Genomic DNA, 20,757 nt, shown 5'->3' with positions numbered 1-20,757 from the left:
CAATATTGTACATATCAGTGAAATCCTGGTAAAATCTTTAGTGGTGAGGTCAACAGATTTGCAAAGGTGTTCACTGATTCAGGTCAGGTCAGATATACATGTTTCAAGAGAGTCTGACATGATCATATATGGGTCAAGAAAGAAGACATTTATTTTACTCCTAATTTGATGATTAATGATCTGGTTGTAAAACACTAGTGACACTGTCTGTTGCAATAACTGAAATTAAGGAGACCTCTCACAGATGCTGACCAATTGATATCAGCAAACACAGAGGACTAGTCTGAGGACTCGAACAATAAAGCATCCTTGATCTGAAGGACAGTCCATCTCTGAGCAGCCATGTGAAGGGGTCAGTCAGGTACTTCTTCTGTCACATCCACCTCTGACTTTGCTGCTTGTGGCAGTGTTAACGCATGCTGCTAAAGCAGCCCAGACTGTATTACAAAGGCCTTGATGATATGATCAAACGGCTGTCAAAGTGGACACTGGCAGTAGGTTAAGCTCTGAGAAGGGGCTGCAGTCATGTATCAGGGTTTGGTTTCCCACAATGTTGCTGTGAAGGTTTGAAAATTTCACTGTTTCACGCTGAAACTGCTGAGCAGAAAATAGGTAGCCTACATTTGACATGAACGCTTGGACATAAAACAGACAGAGATAACATTGCAAGAAATACTCATGTGCGTTAGTGTTGCAATCATATCAGGTATGAAGAAATTAGGATGGCTTTTAATTTGATAATCTTTACATTTTAGTGACAGACTATGTTTTTTACAGGTGAACTGTGCTGTTGAAGATATGGTGAGTGCGCAGGTGAAGGAGACCATGACCTTGGGTTTTGGCTGATCATCTGAATGAAACGCGGCGCGCCCCCGGCTGCCAGGCTGAGAAAAGGCGCATCCTCCTCCTTTTACATTTCAGTCACGCAGCTTTGCTCAGATTTGAGATGAAGCGAGGGGCATGTTTTTTTCCCGGTCGCAGCTCGCATCAGTAATTTAAAGAATTTAAAAAAAGAGCGTGCTTGGCATCGATGCCATTTCGTTGTCTGCGTAAACATTTCGGGATGTATCCTGGACAAACAGCCATTTGAGCGCGTTATTTTTGGATGATCTGGATTGCTTTCTGCCGCACCTCGTCGAGACGAGTAGCGCACGATATCCGATAAAATTAAGAGTTTCCCTCGGGACATTTCATGTTTTTCCACACGTCCGTTTACAAAAATATTTAGCATATATAGGATTAATTGTGGCAGAATTGGATAAAGGGCTATTCATGGTTTGTACTAATTGAGATCACAGCTGGCGATACATTGCGATGCTTATCATCCAATAGCAATGATGCGATGGCGTGAGAGCAGTGAAATAGCTCAGTGAGGTGATGGACAATGTCCAGTCCAGCGGGCACAAGACAGCTGCGCTCCTGGTCCTGAATGCAGCGGAGAGAGACACCTAACCTGGTGTCACCGTCTGCGCCGGATGCTGCGCCGAAGAATGGGATACTCCGACCCATCGTCGGGTAAAGATATACTCGGCAATCGATCTCTTTGTTTCATATTTATTTGCGCATTTGGACTTGTCACACTATTGCAACAGATTCTATATGGGAAGAACTACATTAAGAGGTAAGTGTTGATTATTTCTGTTCAGTCGCCATTAACAATAGGCAATTAAAGCGCAGGCCCTGCTGTTTGTAAGAGTTGTCCACACTGTAATGATAATATTCAGATTTAAAACGCATGCCTTCATAGTCGTTTTGTGTGAGGTTAATTGCTCAGTTTCGATCCCAATTAATGACTGAATGGTGAAAGATAAATAATGAATGATAAATTGATAAACTGCTCGGTATAAATGGGAGTAGTCCAGATGAACTAGGCTACATGTTGGGAACTACATGGGGAAAACAAGCTTTAATGGCTGAAAAGAACAATAGCAATTAACCATCCATCTTTTTTCCCAGTGGCATAGAAACAATTTCCATTGGATTTATTTTTTTGATATTTTCTGAAAATGAAGCATCACATTCATACCATACACAGTGCCCCAGCTGTGTATGGTAATGTTATCCCTTTCTTTTTCCAAAGATCTTTATTTGATTTTCTGTTTCAGCCTTCTTCTTGACTGGTCGTAGCCTACATCTTACAGAGGCATCAGATTATCATAATGCAACTGAAAGCCATTGGAGCTGATGATGATAACAGATAGCAATATGGTTACGATGATGTGTATTTCTTATTGGTCCCTGTTAAATAAATCATTTTTTCTTTACCAGGCTGCACTCAGTGCACACACAGGCACTGCAGAGCCAAGATTTATAATACCTCTGCAATAGTAACAGTATTTAAATCCCTGATAGGGGTTCTTGAGCTGAATCCTGGTTTGCACTCATCTAAAACAATTTAAACACCCATTTGTGTCCCCTTCCCTTTATATTCGGAGAAAATTTTCAGTGTGAGACGAGCAGATGCTGAGAAGCCGGGATGTTTGATCTTTAGGTGGTTTATGAAGAACACCAAAATCTCACCAAAAAGAAACAATCAGAAAACTTTATCCCCCACCTCCAGATATCTTACAGACAGCACATATATGCTTACTTCAAAGCAAACATATATGTGCTGCAATCTGAGAGCTCCTCACAGCTAACCCCTCCCCTGCCACCCTGCTGGGCTGGTCTGGATACTCAATGTGGATTCATGGCATCCTGACCTCTTCAGTGAGATGTATGAATCCAGAACCAACACACACACACACACACACACACACACACTTAACACCTTTCCTCGCCTGTGCCCTCACTTTGCTCCTAGCGCTGAAACCTAGGAGAGAGGGGGAACAAGCCACACAACAGAAACCAGTGGGCTCAGCGGCAGCCATTTTGCTACAGTCTGTCTGCACACACACCTCAGTGCAAGTGGGGGAGAGAGGGGAAGGAGACGGAGAGAGTGAGAGACCAAGAGATAGTGATGAAATGAATGTGTTTGCATGTGTGTGTGTGTGTGTGTGTGTGTGTGTGTGTGTGTGTGTGTGTGTGTGTGTGTGTGTGTGTGAAGCAGAGCGAGAGAGAATAGAGAGAAGACGTCATCTTATGACATCTCTCCTGGCATAAACAATTAGAAGTCTTTGGTTGTTGTCCACGTGGGTTCGACCACACCCAGCCTCTTCCCCAGCCCAGGGAACATGTTGGCAGGACATTCATCATGTGCTCTTGTGTTCCAGGGCAACACAGAAAAAAAAACTGCTGCAGCAGAGGAGACATTTGGGTGCTTAGATTGAGAGAGGAATCTTAGGGTGTTTAGCTATATAATAAATCATAATGACCAAGGGGCAAAGGGTTCTCCTCTAAATGTATGCGGGTGCCCAATGAAGTGCAAATTAAAAAAATATGACCATAAATCTGGCCACTGAGTTTCTGTGGAGTCGCAATATGGTCTTACATGAATCAGCTCGCTCCCTTGCCTGTCTTCAATGACATCAAGACGAAGTTGTGGAGAATGTAGGACAGTAAAATGGCAGTGCAAGAACACGGAGGGAGCTTATTAAAGGATCACAATGAGTGACACACTTCCGTGATGGCAGACATATTAACTTTCAACTCTATTTGACTTGAACAGAGTGATATCTAAAAATATTCTCAGCTAGAGAGAGGAATACCAAAGGCTCCATGTTGGAGGGGGCTGGTTAGTAATCATCCAGAAAGTAGTGGCTTTGCAGTTGAGTACATGTGGTTGCAACTGATAATTTTCTTCATTACCAATTCATTATTTCGATTATGACAATCTATAAAATGTCACAAAATTACTTAAAATGTCACAAAATTACTTAAAATGTCACAAAATTCCCAGAGGACATACTGACATCTACAAATGTCCTCGTTTTGTCTGACTCATAGTCCAAACCAAAATCTAAATTCAGTTTACAATGATATAGAGCAAGTAAAGTCCTCACATCTGAGAAGCTGGGACCAGCAAATATTTGCCATTTCTGCTTAATAAATGATGTAAATGATTGTTTAATTCAATCAGAATTCTTGGAAATTCTGCCAATCAAGAAATCTAATTTCAGCACTAATTGGTTAACCAGATTCCATTTAAGAAATGAGCCTTTATTGGTGCCTTATGTAAGTGAGCTGTGTCTGAGCAGCTTTCTGTGTGTGTTTTTTTTTTTTTCTAATGCGAATATCTTGATTCTAGTACATAACGGCATATTGTTCATAATTTATGAGTCACATCGCTTCGACTATTTACAGAAGTGATTCCTTGTTAAAAACTAATTGAAAAAGGAAACAAGAAAGAGATCGAGAGGAGATCACATCTACTAATTTCCTGTTTTGAAGTAGGACAATGAAGGACAATGAAGTACCTATCAAACTTACAAAGCCCTTAACTATTACAGGAAATACCTCTGGACATACAGTACTAAATGGTCATCTAGATCAATGTTCCTGGCCTACCCTAAAAACCCAAGTCAAGGAATCCAATATTACAAAACTCCTTACTGCTTTCAAGTCCCATTAACAATGCTCAAGGGCAGAATCAAAGCTCATTAGTGCTTCAGAACAACTTTGTGCCTGTTGTTTGCCCAATCTAATGCTTAGATTACTGTCTGAGTTGTCCTCATAATTGAGTCAATGGGAGATAAATGGTCTCTTCGCATTTGAAGAAGCCCATCCAAGACATTAAATTGATCTGCGAGTCAGATGAAGTAACATGAGATTGATTTCAGTTTAATTGGTGGTCACAATATTGGAAAATATCAGTACTGTATAACCTTTATGTGCTGTTGATCAACCCACTGCATTTTAGATAAAAATCAAGCCTCAGCAGCATTTTTGTGGCGATTAAGATCTATGTTAGATAAATACAGGCTAGATTATGCTGCTGTGATTAGCTGTTCAGTGTAAAAGACAGCTGTCCTATTTCAGGCACTTGTCCTAAAGCGAGGCACAAACATCTCTCTGATTTTTAGAGTGTTCTGTTCTGCAGCCAGTTGCAATGTGTTATTGAGATGTTGAAGTGGCACTCGGAGAAGCCAAATGTGCCTGCACATCAGTATTGACATGAGTACTCTGTGATGAATGCTCGATCACATAATGCACCCAGAAAGGCTTTTAGGGTTCAATCTCCCCCGATGAAACACCCACAGAGCACTCACAGAAATGAGTCACACATGAATACTTGCATAATAATCAGTCAGATAATAGAAGTTGCACACCCACAGATATGCGGATGTATGGAATGTAATTAGTCTGTTCACAAATCCTTTAATATGCTAATTTATTAAATTCTAAAGGATCAATCTGGTGATGCTCTATATTTTTCTTATTCTTATTCTTACAAATCTCAATAAAAGACCATAATCAATAACTGAATGAATTTATACCCTGATAACCTATAGCTTCCTCTGTGCAATTAACCTCAATATTTGTCCAAAAACTATTAAGGATATCAATGATCCACACTGCTGCACTGGGTTGCATGTGCCTTCATAATAATGAACATGGGAACTGTAGTTTATTTTGAGTCAAAACCCACATACACTGTCCTGCTGCAGTAAATACTAGCTAACTAGTCTGTAGCTGAAAATAACTTCCAACAAATAGACAGTTTACTCCTGTTTGAGTAACATTCGTTAAAGACTACAGTGCCCAGCTGCTTTATGAAATGACTGGGCCCTTTTTTAAAAATGAAACTGTATTCATGAAACTGTATTTGTGACCTGTTTATAAAGGCGCTATTTGTAAGTTTTGCTAATGCTACATAGCCAACATTAGCATTAACTGATTTTTACTTACTAGTCTACAAGAAACATTGCAAGTTCATGATCAAACGTAATTCCTTTACTCGCCAAGAGCTGTCTCCAGCGGTGGAAAGTAACCCTCTTGTTTTGCGTCTAACTCTATCACATGCTAACCAGCTAGCCACGGCACTGTTGGCCTGTCTTGTCATTTTCCGATGTCGAGTCACTGTAGCATCCAAGAAGTAGCGCTGCTCAGAGAGTGAATTATAACCTCTTGTTTTGTATACACTGATGGTTGAAAGAACACGACAGCTTATGGAAAGACTGGTAAGTAAACAGCTGTTCATGCTAATGTTGGCTATGTACCAATAGCAAAACTTACAATAGGTCCTTTAAAGATTGGAATTATTGAGAGATGGTTATAAGCATTGTTGGTTTTGGTCTTTTCAAGGGATTTGTTGACAGTCACAAAAATATAGAATATTGCGTCATTCAACTCAAATTATATATATTTAAGGGCTTGATAACAGTTTCCCCTTGTTCTCTATTGAGGAGACTAAACCCCAAAAAGTACTCTGAACCAATGCCCCTCATATCTTTGGATTTAGTTGCTTTCCTCGCAAAGATGTGACAACCACTGGCACCAAATGGCCTCCTCTGACTTTGATGGTTACAGCAAAAATTGATGCAGAACTCCACTGGATCATCTTTTTTTGTCAAGGCACAGGCTTTTTTAACGTTTTTAGACTCCAAGTCCAGGTCCAAGTTGAGATAACACTGAATTCCTTCATCTTGGTTAATTTCTTAGACTTGACAAAGCTCCGCCAGAGCCAGAGATGATATAAACTAACTGTTTTCACAGGCTGAATAACACTTAACACGTATAAATCTCTCTTATCAGTAATATTTGGCTGAAGAGATGGTCTAAATTGGCTATTTTATAGTATCTACACTTGGCAAATCTGTTGGCATCTCTTCCTCAGAAGTGATTTGACATTTGCAGAAACATTGGCTGCAATTATTGTTCCTCTCTTAAATCACTGTGACTTTAATATATTGAATTACAAGTCTAACACTCCTGCACGCCAATATTGCAGAGTGTAAATGTTTGAATCACACTCAGAAGAGTGGCAACAGCCCAGCAGAGCATAAATTAACCATTCAAACCATAGTGTCATTAACTGAAAATCCATTCTAACCATGTCTGATGTCACATTCTGACTGTTTTTCTTGAGCCAAAAAGCTGCTCCCCCTTTGATGTATATGTGTATGTGTGTGCATGAATGTGCAATTCTGAGTTCTGTGAATGAACACATGGGCTTGGTTGTATGTGTTTGACATTTGCACAATAAGCACAATAAATCCCAAATAAACTGACTCATTTTCTTACTAGTGCGCAACAGTTTAGCCGACTCAAAGGGGACGAGACAGGAAATTGGACCGGTCCCGTTAATTTCTCGGATGACGGATCTCTGAAGCCTGCCAGAAATGGAAGGAAAAGGTACCTTTCCAGCGTGACTGACTGCACAACACCTCTGAGAAAAGAGAGTGTGAGAGACAGACAGATAGAATGAAAGAAAACACAAGTTTCAAATTCATCATATTGGTGACCCAGCCCTGCATGTGTGGACTGGGATGCTGTTACGCCCACCAGTCTCCTCAGATGCTGTAGAAAAAAAAAGCCGCAGCACATTTACACTCTTTTTTCTGTACTTGTTTTGAAACCTGCAGGTTTAGGAAGTTAGCAGGGGTGGTGATGTCGCAGGACTACATCACACATTTAACTCTAACTTAACCTGTCTGCATGTTGACAGATGTTTCCGTCAGAATTTTCAGCCAGATTCACAGCTCTCCGTAATAGTCACACCCTGCCTAGCCGATATTAAGAAGAAAAAAAAACGCTCTCAAAGGTAGGCCAGTTTGAAGGCATTTTTAGTATTTTCACAGAAACCCAAGAATGCCTCTTTCTTTTTCATTAGTCTCAAGGGTATAAACTCTCATATTTTTTCAGTGGTGGTTGCACTTCAGATTTGCTCTTGCATGTTGTCTGATCCTGTCCACCTCGACCCCAGATCCCTAAACCACCCCCCCCACCCCCCCACCCCACCCCCCTCCAGAAGCTGGTTGAACCACGGTCTCCTGTTGATGTACTGGCTTCTCCTCGTACCTCTGTGTCCCATCCAGCACCCATTTCCAAATGCCTTGTCCTCCTCAACCTGTGTCTCATGTGTTCTGCACAACTCTGTGTGTATGCCATGTACATAGTGTGGACACTTCTCTCTGCTCCCCCTATCTCCCCTTCTCACATCTGCATTGTCTCTCTCTGCGACCTGGATTTATCCCCCACTTTACTTTCCTTGTTACAAGAAGACAGGAACATGCCAGATTTCTTTTTCCTAAAGATCCAAATCCTCATTGCACTGAGCAGTAGATTTCAATATCTATGGTAAAATGCTGGCTAGTCTCATCCTTGATTGGTTTTGAACCAGCATTATATGATTAACCTAGGATGCCATAAGATAAAGAGATGAAATTCATCTCATCAAGCGAATTACTGTATTGCTTTTAGAAGTAAACACAGAACACTTGCAAAGGTTTCATCATCTTAGCTAAAACAAGCACGAACAGCCCTATTTAAAGTGTCAAATATATTACCTAAGACAGATGCTCCTCTCAGTAAAACCTCAGAAATATACTGCATCATCAGGTGGATGTAGACAACCAGTTTCATCGTTCCTTATTTGTACGATTTCATCCCAGCGTCTTGTTCCTTTAACGCATTGCTCCATTGTACTGCTCGTTGTGTTCTTTTATAATTTATTATTATTATTATTATTATTTTTAACTCACCTCATTGACCTCCACAGCCACAGGTAATATGTTGTGATTTTATCCATCTTTCAGAACACCACACTCCACTTAAACTTGTCTGACAAATACCAACATTCATTCCGATAAATACACCCGCAATTGCTGCCATTTTGGCGTTAAATACCCTCGCCTCCCCACAAGCAATATATATGTAAATTTAAAAATATATACATTTAGAGCTTTCCAAGATTATACCGTAGAAGTATATTTTGTAATTACGACTGCTGTAGATAATACTGATTTTAATAAAAGTAAAATTCCTGTACAGCAGCTAAGCTCCCAACGATAGGGCATTGTCCATCAAAAGTTGCTGAATCGATCAATTTCTTCTTCAAGTTTATTTAAATACAGCCAAAGAGAGATGACAGTTTTTGGACCTCTGCCCAAACATAAAAGCTAAATTATAGATCAGGGCTAAAAGGAGAAATCATTTGTCTAATGTAAAGATCTGATGCATCTTTCTCACAATTTAGTGCATATTTATTCCCTCATGTCTGTGTCACAAGGTTGAATTTGCATGCAAGTCAGAAACATTTCAACTTCTTTCTAGGTATGTACTGAACAGTTATTTTGGTCATTATTCAAACACAAAAACAGTAAACTGCACTAATGTAGTAAACATAATAATATGAAGATGCAGCCAAAATGCAGATTCCTCCACTTTATGCTTTTGAGTTCCCAGCCTCAGATTTGAAATATTTCTCAAAAGGTTTGTTTTCTGCTGTGTCTTTTGACACTGCAGCACTTGGTTTTAATGAAATATGGAAAACAATAAATTCAGAAGACAAAAAGACAAAATCAAAAATCTTTTGGTTTGTAAAATCCATTAAGCAAAAGATACAGAATTTAAACTGGATCAGCACATGACTGGAGCGTGACTATGTAACTTTTGTTGAACAGTGCACACTGTGGCCACAATGAGTAATCACAACATAACGGTCCATTGAATTTACTTTGATTTCCTAAGATTCTGTTTAATCAACTGCCTTAAAAACATCGTCATCTTTATCTGCGGCATGCTCAAATGGGAGTAACATACCTGTTAGTGTCATTTAGACAACATATAAGCGGAAGAATGTGTTATTTCTATTCTCAAAAGTTACAAAGTCTCACTTTAACATTCAAAATAAATTTCTGAACATCTAGTGATCAAACAGAATCAGTCTGTAAGCAAGTCGAGTAACGTCACATGCATCTACTCCAGAAATGTTCCAGCACAGCACAGATGCTAGAGATTAGTAATTAGAGAGATTAGATTAGTTGTTTTTTGTAATTTTTCACAACCTAATTAAAAATATTCCACTGCCTAACCTGATTGCACCTTCGAGTCAAATATCGTTACACCAGTGGTTTCCTTCTTCTACCCTTTCAACCTCCATCATAACCAACCCACCCCATCCCAAAACACAAACACTGACTCACACACACACACAGACACACACACACACACACAGACACACACACACGCACACACACATTTTATCCAGTCGGCATTCTGATTGCATGTGAATACAATGTTGTGCTGTGAGAAATGAGGCATCAGTGCACAGATAAATGGCAACTTATTGACACCTTGAGATAAATTTGACAATGTGTGAATCCTTTCAGCTTTCTCCGCAGAAACATTTCGTCAAATTCACCAAAACACAGTCACACCACCACACTGAAGACATTATTTTGTCTGCTTTGGGTTAATGTTGCCATTTCAATGTGACAATTGTTTTATATGTGTCTAAAATAATTATTTTGATTCATTAACTGTAGTTAACAAGATTAAATTCCAAGTCTTGCCTTTATGTTAATATTACCTGTTTGCATGAGCATCTGTGTATGTGTTTATGTATCAAAATATCAAGAAATCAGCCACTGAGTCAAAACCTCATGTCACTGTAGCCAGCACGACTAACATACAGGATTACTTTTATGCAGTTAGCCATATAACAAATCTATTGTACTGCCTGACACGAAAACATAGACCCTCTCATACTCATATCCACCAGATGCTACTCTGCCCTAATCCACCATTTTAACAAGCTATGTGTTTCTTTATCTTCTAAATTAATATACAGTAATCATAGAATACCAATGTTAAATCATGCAAGTTCTCATCATAACCAATTAAATAAGTGAAAATATGAGAGGTGTTATTTTTCTTCACTTAGTGTAAAACATTGGTTTAGACTAAGATGTAACAGAATCTGGTGCAAGTGTCGAGTAAAAAGTATTTTAATATCCTGTTTGTGACACCTAAAATCAGTTGCATCACTTCTGTCATTTGTCATCCCACAATGCTATTCTGATATTTTACTATTGTATACAGTATAAATGATAGATTTCCATTTCCTAGTAAATATAAAATGCTTTGCTTAATTGTGTCCTTTAACACAGTTTTATTTATATTGCATCTTATCTCCACAGTTTGTTAATTCTGTTGATTCTCTTGTGTGTGAGGAGAGGTTTAGGCAGAGGATGACTGTGTCTATCCCGCCAGGTATCTGGACAATTATGATGGCTCCTTTGACTACAACTCCACTGCATGCAGGGAGCTCAGACAGGAGATTATGGACATCAAAGTCCTGACAATGTGAGTGTTCATTTATGACACAGCCAACACGTGGAGAGCCTTATTTAGAATGAGATTTTTTCCTCTATTGGTGATCCTCAAGCACCTGTCAGGTAGGTAGAGAGAGAATTCACCATCTGATTTATATATGCATATACCTCTGTTCCCAAATGAAATGAATACCCTGCAGGTTTGAAGAAACAAATATTGAGTGTCAAATTAATCCCAAATAGAAACCAAAAATATTATCTACGGGACCATTAAAAGAACTTTAAAAGCCTTTACGCATGCTAATATTGGCTAATTATCACTAAACACAAAGTGCAGCTGAGGCTAACTGGAAGGTCGTTAGTTTTAGGTATTTTGTAAAAATAAAAAACATATTGAACATATAAAAAGAAATTGACCTGACGATAGTACAATAAGTCAGGGGATCACCAGAGTTATTCAAATTCATCCTGAGGGGGACATGAATGTTTATACTAAATTGCATGGAAATCCGTCCAACAGTGGTTGTGCTGTTTCACACAAATGTGAACCTAATGGCAGAAGAGAAAAAGTCAGGAGAGTCATTAGGATTCATCCTCTGGGGACCATGAATGTCAAGTTATTTCAGTCTGGACCAAAGTGGTGTTCTTTCACACACATAAGTACTAGTTTCCAGTTGAGGTATGGTAATAACTGATCATAGTTTATTGTGTTTTATTTCTAGAGTCTGTTTGTCCGGCCTTACCTTTAATAAGGTATCTTCTGGTGCACACATGACCTTAAAGATGAAGAGCTATTGTGTTAAATTGGATAGAGATTCATCTTAATTGATATTGTGACCATGTATGGAGAAGTCTGATTTGACAACTTTCAATTAACTTTATTTTTGATAATATTAAGTGATCAGGTGCCTATGATTATCTAATAAACACCAAAACAACTTACAGGTCCTCACACTCCAGTAAGACTGAACGAGAAAACAACGCTTAAATCTTGCAAATGCCCCATTTCATCATCAACATTTTACAGCTGAAAGTCGTCTTTTACTGTCAGACTTAACTGTACCACACTATAATTAACATATTTTTACATCATGCAGTAGATTATCGAGCCAGATTCAACACACTGCTCAAATGGCCAGTAATGCTAACGGGAATCTGAACGGCATCTTTCCTGTTGTATGAATGTGAACATTGTCCAGTGACCTTTTAGGCGTGTCAAAGAGTTTTTTGTCAAATGCATTCTGGGCGCTTGATGAACGGATGTGAGCCACTCTGGCTGTAGCAGGGAACAGCTGCTGTCACTCTGCCAGCCAGTCAAAGTAACGGTGCCACTCTGCCTCCCAGAGCAACACACATCTCCCAATCATCTCAAGAGGAATGTCAGTTCAAGGGCAGCTATTTACAGACATGCTCGATAAAGCCGCTGTCTTTGTATCGAGTCTAGATCCGGTGACATCAGTGGTGCCATCACATAGTACTCACTGCAATTTTCTGTCCCCTTGTTTGTCTTTTTGAGTGGTTTTTATGATGTTTCTTCAATTTACTACCCTTGTAGAAACATGGTTAATCGGAAAAAACATGGACATGGGTATCCTTCCTCATTCCACAAGTCTCTCTGCCTGTCTGCCAGGGTGAAAACCTCAGACCTGTTTGAGAGATGGCGAAACCTGCAGGTGTGTAGGTGGGAGCAGAACAAGGAGGAGGCCAGCAACTTTAAGTAAGCATTGCTCAGCCTCAGCAGAGGAACTGTATATGTTAATGTCAATATTCATTCTCTGTGTTCCTGTTATTCTTTGTCAGTTTGTCGGTTCAGTTTCCTCCATGATTCCTCGTGCCTCTGTCTTTTTTCACCTTGGTCCCTGCACATTTTTACATTATGGATTTTGGATTCTTTGCCACCCTAGATTTGATTTTGTTTCTCCATCACCCAAGACATTTGAGTTTTTCTTTGTTGAATAAATCTTCCAACTGGACCAGCCCAGCCTCTGAGTCTAGCTGCATTTGGGTCCTGAAATCCTTAAATCTACAACACATATCTCTTTTTGTGTGTGTTCTGTTCTGTTTGGGCTCTCAGAGATTCGAGCTGTAAAACATGGTTAAATACAATTGATTTTCATAATCTCTATATACTAACCTTCCCAAATGGCTGCTTTCGCAATTGCTATTATTATTACACATACAGATGTTGGTCTGCGTAAGCCCATTGAGGAGATAAAGCCAGTGTCAACACAAGCCTATTTTGGTCTTGATGCTGACGTGCAGTTTTCTACGATTACACTAATTCTTACTTTTCTTTGGCGTCTTCCTGAAGGATGTCTCTATCTCGCTGCTGTAATGCTCCTTCCTTTTTGTTCACCACCAAGAGGAACACTCCTGCAGGGACCAAGCTGAGGTATGAGGTGGACACTAGTGGTATTCTTCCAATCACCACCGAGGTCTTCAAGATGTTCCCTGATGTGAGTTCATATACTGCTTGATGCATATTCACATATAGGCTTTTAGGAGTGTTCCTGAAAATTGCCTTTTTTGTTGTACCTGGTAACCTGGTGGTACAATCTGTTTGATTTCGATCGCCCTCCTGTCTGACATTAATAAAAAACCTGTCTGTTTCATCCAGGATATGCCGTATTCCAAATCACAGTACAAGAAATGTGCTGTTATTGGAAATGGCGGCATCATCAAGAACAGCAAATGTGGAAAGGAAATTGACTCAGCAGATTTTGTGTTTAGGTATACAAGACATTATCCTTCAGTGTTCATTATGTGAGGACTGCACAATGATAATCACAATTATTTTTGCTCACTATTAACAATGTGATTATTTATAATGATTGTACATTCATTTTTGGGTGCGCACATTCACATTGGAAAAAATGCATCTATAATTATCAGTATGAATGAATAGCACTTGGACTTGCAATTATGCAATAACATAAGAAGCCTTGTGGCTACATAGGATATCATGAAACATTACACTTGAACTTTTGCCAGTATAGTTAAAATGCTCTTATCTCTGTTTAGGCAGCATTTTACTGCAGAAAGAGGACCGCATGAGTCAATCACATCTGTTATATGATTACTTGTGCAGACCAACATTATGTCTCACCATCATGCTTAATTTAAAATGTGTTGAGTCAAATGAAATACACTTGAACTCCTTTGTCAGTGGGCTTAAGTTTTCTTCTTTTTTTTTGCAGGTGCAACATACCACCTATTAATGAGAAGTACTCAGCTGATGTTGGCACTAAAACAGATCTGGTGACAATAAATCCAAGTATTATTACTGAGAGGTACTGTAAATATCAGTCAGAGTGAGAAACAGCTCTCTCTCTCTGTCTGTGTCTGGCTCTAGTCTTCCACTCTTTTGGTTTTTGTCATCTCATGTTTCACCTCCTCTGCAGATTTCAGAAGCTGGAGAAATGGCGGCGGCCGTTTTATGAAGTCCTCCAGAATTACGAGAACTCCTCAGTGGTGCTTCCAGCTTTCTACAACACCCGCAACACCGATGTATCCTTCAGAGTCAAGTACATGCTGGATGACTTTGACTCCCAGAGAGGCGTGTTCTTCTTCCACCCACAGTATCTGCTCAACGTGCAGCGTTTCTGGGCTGTTCAGGGCGTCCGGGCCAAACGTCTCAGCAGCGGCCTGATGCTCGTGACCGCTGCCTTAGAGATGTGCGAGGAGGTCCACCTCTACGGTTTCTGGGCATTTCCCATGAACCCCTCTGGCATCTTCATCACTCACCATTACTACGACAACGTCAAGCCACGGCCGGGCTTCCACGCAATGCCCCATGAAATTTTCAACTTCATTCACATGCATACTCGCGGGATCATCAACGTACACACGGGGCAATGCACATGATCCCTCACTCCTCTGCTTTAATGTGGAAGCTCAACATTTTACTTTTACTGTTTATTTTAAAGCAGGTTTACCTGTCGTCTTTCATTTCAGTGAATGACACAGTTCACTATTTCCTCCGTTTAAAAAGAGAGTTGGCCTTCGGAGTGTACACTTCTTCAACTACTTGTTGAAGGTTGCTTGCTTTAATTGCCAACACACTTTTTGATGCGTACTTTAAGTTGTTTATTTAGCCAATCAAATCACTATGGTTATCTTTGACTCTGACCATAGGATGCTTGTTTTTAATGTGAAAAGTGGTCTTCATAGTGATGTTGTTTCTGTGAAGTTTTCTAGTGGCTCTGCAGTACAGAGGTGTTGTTTTCTACTCAACGTTGCACAGGTATTTATGCTGAAACGAGGCCGCAGTGGGTGTCTTGGTGCCCCCTCATTCCCCCCTCTCTTCTTCTCTCTTTCTCTTGGACACTCTGTGGGTGTGGCAGCTTTTAATGTTTGTGTAAAACAAAGTCTGAACCTTGATATTAAGCTAATATTAAAAAAAAAAAATGAAAAAAGGATAAAATTGTAACATCCAGTTGTCTACTTTTGTAAACTATTTCCTATTCACCAGATTCGCTGGGTGAATATTTTAAAACACTATTAAAATGGCCTGTTTTCGGTGGCCTACTTTCTCCCATTTAAAATTTCCTGGTAAAAAAAAAAAAAGGTGTATGAGAAGAAGTGAGGATGTTTTTTTTCCCTTTTCTTTTTTGGCTCGTCACGGATAAATATTTTGCAATGACACCACCTCAGCACACCTTTCAAGGCCATCCAATTTGTAAAGCAACAGAGCACTGTTGAGCAACCCAGCCTCTCGCCATCATTCATGTCTTAAGCCATGCTGCCTTACGAGATATCAAACCCTTCTATATGATATGCAGTGCACCCATGTGTTTTGTGTATCTTCAAACACATTAACATCAAACTAAATCTTAGATTGATCACTCGAATCAAAGACGTTTAAGACTCTATAAGGTACAGACGTTCATGTGCAGTTCTCAGCTTCTATTCTACTGGAATTAGTGAAGTCTTATTCTTGTAAACGCCATTCATAATCATGTAATGCTCTGCATGACTTTACTCTGTACTTGGCTTTATGTGTGCCTGCTTCAATGATCACTAAAATATGTTTACACTTAAGCCTCTACTGAAACTCAGTGCTTTTGGAGATATATACACGAACCTTATCACAGAATGATGAATGGATTCGTAGAAGTGAACTGTATAATAGTGAATGCAGTGCTCATTGATTAAAGATGCAAGAATGAAGATGGTTGCTGCCCTTTTGTAAAGCGCTACAATACTTTTATGAACAATGTATTATTTTCCCTTCCCTTTTGATCTGTGAATATTTAGTTTGCACTCAAGAAAGCATCGTGAATTAAAGCACTGGAAAGCTGTGTGCGTTCTCACTGTTTATTTGTAGTTGTACATCGCAAAAGGTTGTAAAAGACTGTAAATTAATTTTTCGTCACTCATCTGTCCATGCTTGGCTGTGCATTCGTCATTTGTTTTTCCTTTGTATTTCAAGAACAACATTGCTAATAAGATTCAAACATGCCGTTTCTTTCACTGTTTATATAGACTCTTTGTGTGTTTGTGCACAAAAGATATGAGTTCACCAAATATAAACACCAAAAATATTTGGCTTGACCACTAAATTGTTGTACAGACACAACTTTATCAGGAATGGAAAAGGAAGGAACTGGTCTGTGTTCTGAATGGAGGTATTATATAAAACACAGTGCTTCTTTACTGACTCTGGATCATTCTTTATACTGGTATTGTGTTTGTAAATAAACTTGTTTGGATTTTCTCACTTGTATGTTCATGGTTTCATTATTTATGTGTGTGAGTGGGGATAGTGTAATAGCTTAAATTCATAATTCATAGTCTTATATTAAAAAAATATATTTGCCACAAATTACAGGCATGCATGCACATTCTGCCTCACTTACAAAATTTCCAGTTTTTTTTGAGGAGCCACAGAGCACGCAATATGCTAATTAGATTAGTTAGATATTAATATTAGTTACCATGAGGGAACCAAGTGTTATGATGAAAGTTGTCTTAAGATTTAAAATGAGCTTGAGATGAATTCAAGAAAGCTGTTTTTAACTTTGCAGAGGGTATGTGGAAAAACTGTGGCGTAAGCTAGTTCAAGTAACTTTAAAAATCTGATTTTTGATTTGATTTATAAAATACCCACGTTGAGTCAGCTGAACATCTGGTGCTACAAATGAAATTGTGAAGTTAGCCATTCAGCAGACAAGTTGAGGTTGGTGGTGGTTGAAACAGATAACTCTAGCTAATGGATAAATGCTTGAAATTTTTAACTAAAGGATAAACAGCTGAAATAACATCAAGTACTGCACAGAGAAAGAGTTAAACTGTATAGTTAAATTTAAAAGTAATGGATCAACAGTTTAAATATTCAGCCAATGTAAAAACTAACAGTTTGAAAAAGTTAACAGCTAATGCTAAAAGTAATAGGTAATATAATGGTTGGAATAGCAAGCTAATGTTACAACTAAAATAAATGAACTATTTAAATTGTTAGAAATAATGGATAAAGCAACACTGTTCTCACTGGTCTTATGAACAGCGCCTAGGTTTGTTAACCTACTCTTAATGATGATACTACCTGTGTAATATGTCAACTGTGTGAATGAATAAAGACTATAACATTATGTGTGGCCTCATTTTTACTGCCCCTTTAACCCTCTTCGCTTTCTCCTTATCTATAATTAATCACATTAAACCATCTCAAAGTCATAAAATAAAATGATTTATTAAACCAAAATTGGGTCTAAGAAAATATAAAATATATATTAAATGACAAGTGAAACATGGTTGTGAGCTAATCACATTGTATAGGAAAATCTCTGTAAAAGCAAACAAATAAACAGTCATATTGTTCACCCTCTCCCCTCTGTTTGGAGGTATAAACTGAAATTCAAGTTAACACTGTTACTAAACACAAAATCATGAGTTAAAGCTCATAAAAAACTCTTTCCTTTAATTACTCTTTAACTCCTTTAACTTCTTTTTTACTCTTTAGGTAATTCTAAGCTACCTTTAACTACATATGAAAACTACATAATGAAAATTAAACCTCTCCATGCAGGCCTGTTCGTGGCTGGTGTGCGTTGGGCCACGTTGGAGATGACGGCTGCTGACTGTGGCCGCGCTTTGTATCACGGTTCCTCAGCCCAGTCCAGTCTACCGCTGTCCAAAGAAACCGAGCGGGCTGCTCCTCTCACCAGTCCTTTATCGTGGATGAAGAAGGCCTCTCCTCCCTCGTAGCCAGAGGTGCAGCTGGGTTTTACCTGGTCACCCACTGCGCTATCTGGTCTCCTCTCGCTCTCGTCATATCCACCGAGGTGCTAGCTTAGCGTGCTGTACCTCAGACGAAACACACACTTATTTCGACACGCTGAAAACGCGGTAGTTAATCAAAGTGTCACTGACTTTAACTAATTGAGCTTTGTTATGTCCATACTACACTTTGTGGAGCACACTGACAACGATAACACCTTGTTTACACACTTAACTGTTAGCCTTTCTTCCCCCGATCGGGAGGAAGTAGCTATGCCTGATCAACTGCTCTCACGCACCTTTCTGTCCCACCGTTTCCTGTTCTCCCGCCCCCTGGCCAATCAGTAACCAAGGAACTTGACGTTGCTTTATAACTGACCAATAGGAAAGGAGGATACAACATCGCAATATAGTATGTGAGACTAAATTAACAGGTTAAGTTTTCTCACTCTCTTCACCACGTGAAGACAACTTTACGTTACAAACAAACTTTTTATGTTACATTCACTGTCGTGGTAATTTACACTACTCCCGATGTAATGGTTACACACATTTAAACACTATAACATATTATAGAATATTACATAACTATACAAACGGAAAATAAAGGACAATAGCCTAGGCTTTATGATCAAAATAACCCAAGGTGTTACAATAGCTAAGTAATGGATGAACAGTTGAAACAAAATAGCCAAAAGTAATTTTGGTTGAAGTAGTTAAATAACTAAATGTAACTGAAAAATTGTTGAAATAGCTACAAAACAGTTGAAACACAAAAATAATGGATAAAAAATTTAAATAGATAACTCAAAGTATTGTACAATTAAATAGTTTAAATTGATGGAATAACAGTTTTACACAATTATGTTTGAACAATATCCACTTTAATGTAATTAATAGTATGAAATAACATCTTATTTAATTTAATCAGTTCAAAAGAACATGATGAAGGGGTACTTCAGCTCTGACAGGGAACAAAAACAACATATTGTGATGGTCAGCGGGTGTGTGTTCAGTGACACCACCACCATTTAAGTAAGTAATTCATTTTATTTTGATTGAGGCCAAATTAGATTTAAAAGGTTTGGTGAATTAAGCGAGCTGAACAAAGCCCTGACTCTCTGAACTGGACGAAGCTATGATTTGAATCCCAAGATATAAAGTCAATTTACAATATTTGATCACACAATATAATCTTGTTACATGGATGTTATAAAGGTGATTGGTTAAGAGAAAACTGCAGCATTTTGTCTTTTATTTTAGAGGAATGACTCCTCAGTTCACTGTGTCAAATGAGGTTTGACTCTGCTGTCATCCCTAGGTTAGGTAACCTGATGTTGAAAGATCAATATGACCAAACTCTGCCCTTCCCCTTGATGCCTACATTATCAGGTGCCAGGTGGCGGCAATGAGGCTAATGGGATTATTTGGCTTTTAGTCAAGTGTGAACAATGTGATGGAACTGCAACAAATATTTGCATACAGCAATTTTTTCTATTACTAAACACAGACTTGATAAAGACAGATGTCATGCACATATTTTGTTTTTCTTTCTTTATCAAGTTGAAATAAAGTTTATTTAAATTACTCAATGTAATAAGTAAACCTATGCTAAGCCAAGATAACCACCTGCTAGCTGTATATCCAGTCTGCAGACACGACAATGGCATCAATCCTCTCATCTTACTCTTGGAAAGAAAGCTAATAAGAAGTGTATTTCTCAAAATGTGAAACTATTCTATTCATTGAAGTTGGCTAAAAGCTACCATAAAGGAAATAAATCGTTGCTGATATTTACTCCTTGTAAATCTTGAGATAAAGTTTGTTGTCAGTCATGATTTTCTCTTCCTCAGGACTTGTGATTGTGATTTATACTCATTGCCACACTTTGTTATATCAGAAAAGGGAGTAGTTGTAAGGGAGAGTTTGTGTGTGTGTTTATGTGTGTGCGTGTGTCTGTCTGTCTGTCTGTGTTCGTGTGACTGCAGGTAAAAGCGAGACGCCCCCGGCCCGTAAAGCGATCCTGACACCATGAATAATGGAGAGTGCCGTGGCAGAGAGGATAAGTTCTCTGTGCAAGGCTCCTTTTTCACAGGGCTTTCTCCCATGGGTCACGTGAGTGCTGAAGTGACAGTAATTTTTCATGAGTAGTGTGTGTTGGTTGTATGGCCATATACTGCCCAGGTAGGACACATCCAGGCAGCCATCGGTCCCTCTGCATGTCCTGAGTTGATATACCTACAGCCGAACACACCCAGGGCGCTTTGAACCCCACAATCCCAGAACCACCCTGCAGCCAAGGGTCAAATGAATTGTCTTACACCATTAGAAACTCAAGGCAGCACTTACGAAACTAAAGGCCAGGGAAGTGAATGAATAAAAG

The 20,757-nt window shown here is 39.0% G+C and overlaps 1 protein-coding gene across 2 annotated transcripts; it reads left to right on the top strand.

Moving 5' to 3' along the window:
• The first annotated feature begins 916 nt into the window (after positions 1-916).
• st8sia5 (ST8 alpha-N-acetyl-neuraminide alpha-2,8-sialyltransferase 5) lies at positions 917-16,875 on the top strand. Of its 2 annotated transcripts, none has more exons than XM_022769831.1 (8): positions 917-1,621; positions 7,126-7,233; positions 11,095-11,187; positions 12,712-12,873; positions 13,468-13,612; positions 13,774-13,886; positions 14,354-14,446; positions 14,558-16,875. In XM_022769831.1, exons 1-8 carry the CDS (start codon positions 1,476-1,478, stop codon positions 15,018-15,020), a joined length of 1,323 nt encoding a protein of 440 aa, XP_022625552.1. In that variant the 5' UTR covers positions 917-1,475; the 3' UTR covers positions 15,021-16,875. The 2 variants fall into 2 exon arrangements, with proteins under 2 accessions (XP_022625552.1, XP_022625553.1); XM_022769832.1 differs by having other exon boundaries at positions 918-1,621; positions 12,787-12,873.
• The last annotated feature ends 3,882 nt before the right edge of the window (positions 16,876-20,757 follow it).

This window comes from Seriola dumerili, unplaced genomic scaffold (assembly GCF_002260705.1).
Source record: "Seriola dumerili isolate Sdu_G_001 unplaced genomic scaffold, Sdu_1.0 BDQW01005691.1, whole genome shotgun sequence".
Classification (NCBI taxonomy): domain Eukaryota; kingdom Metazoa; phylum Chordata; class Actinopteri; order Carangiformes; family Carangidae; genus Seriola; species Seriola dumerili.
Note: the sequence above shows the minus strand (reverse complement) of the source record. Positions and strands in the feature narration are given on the sequence as shown.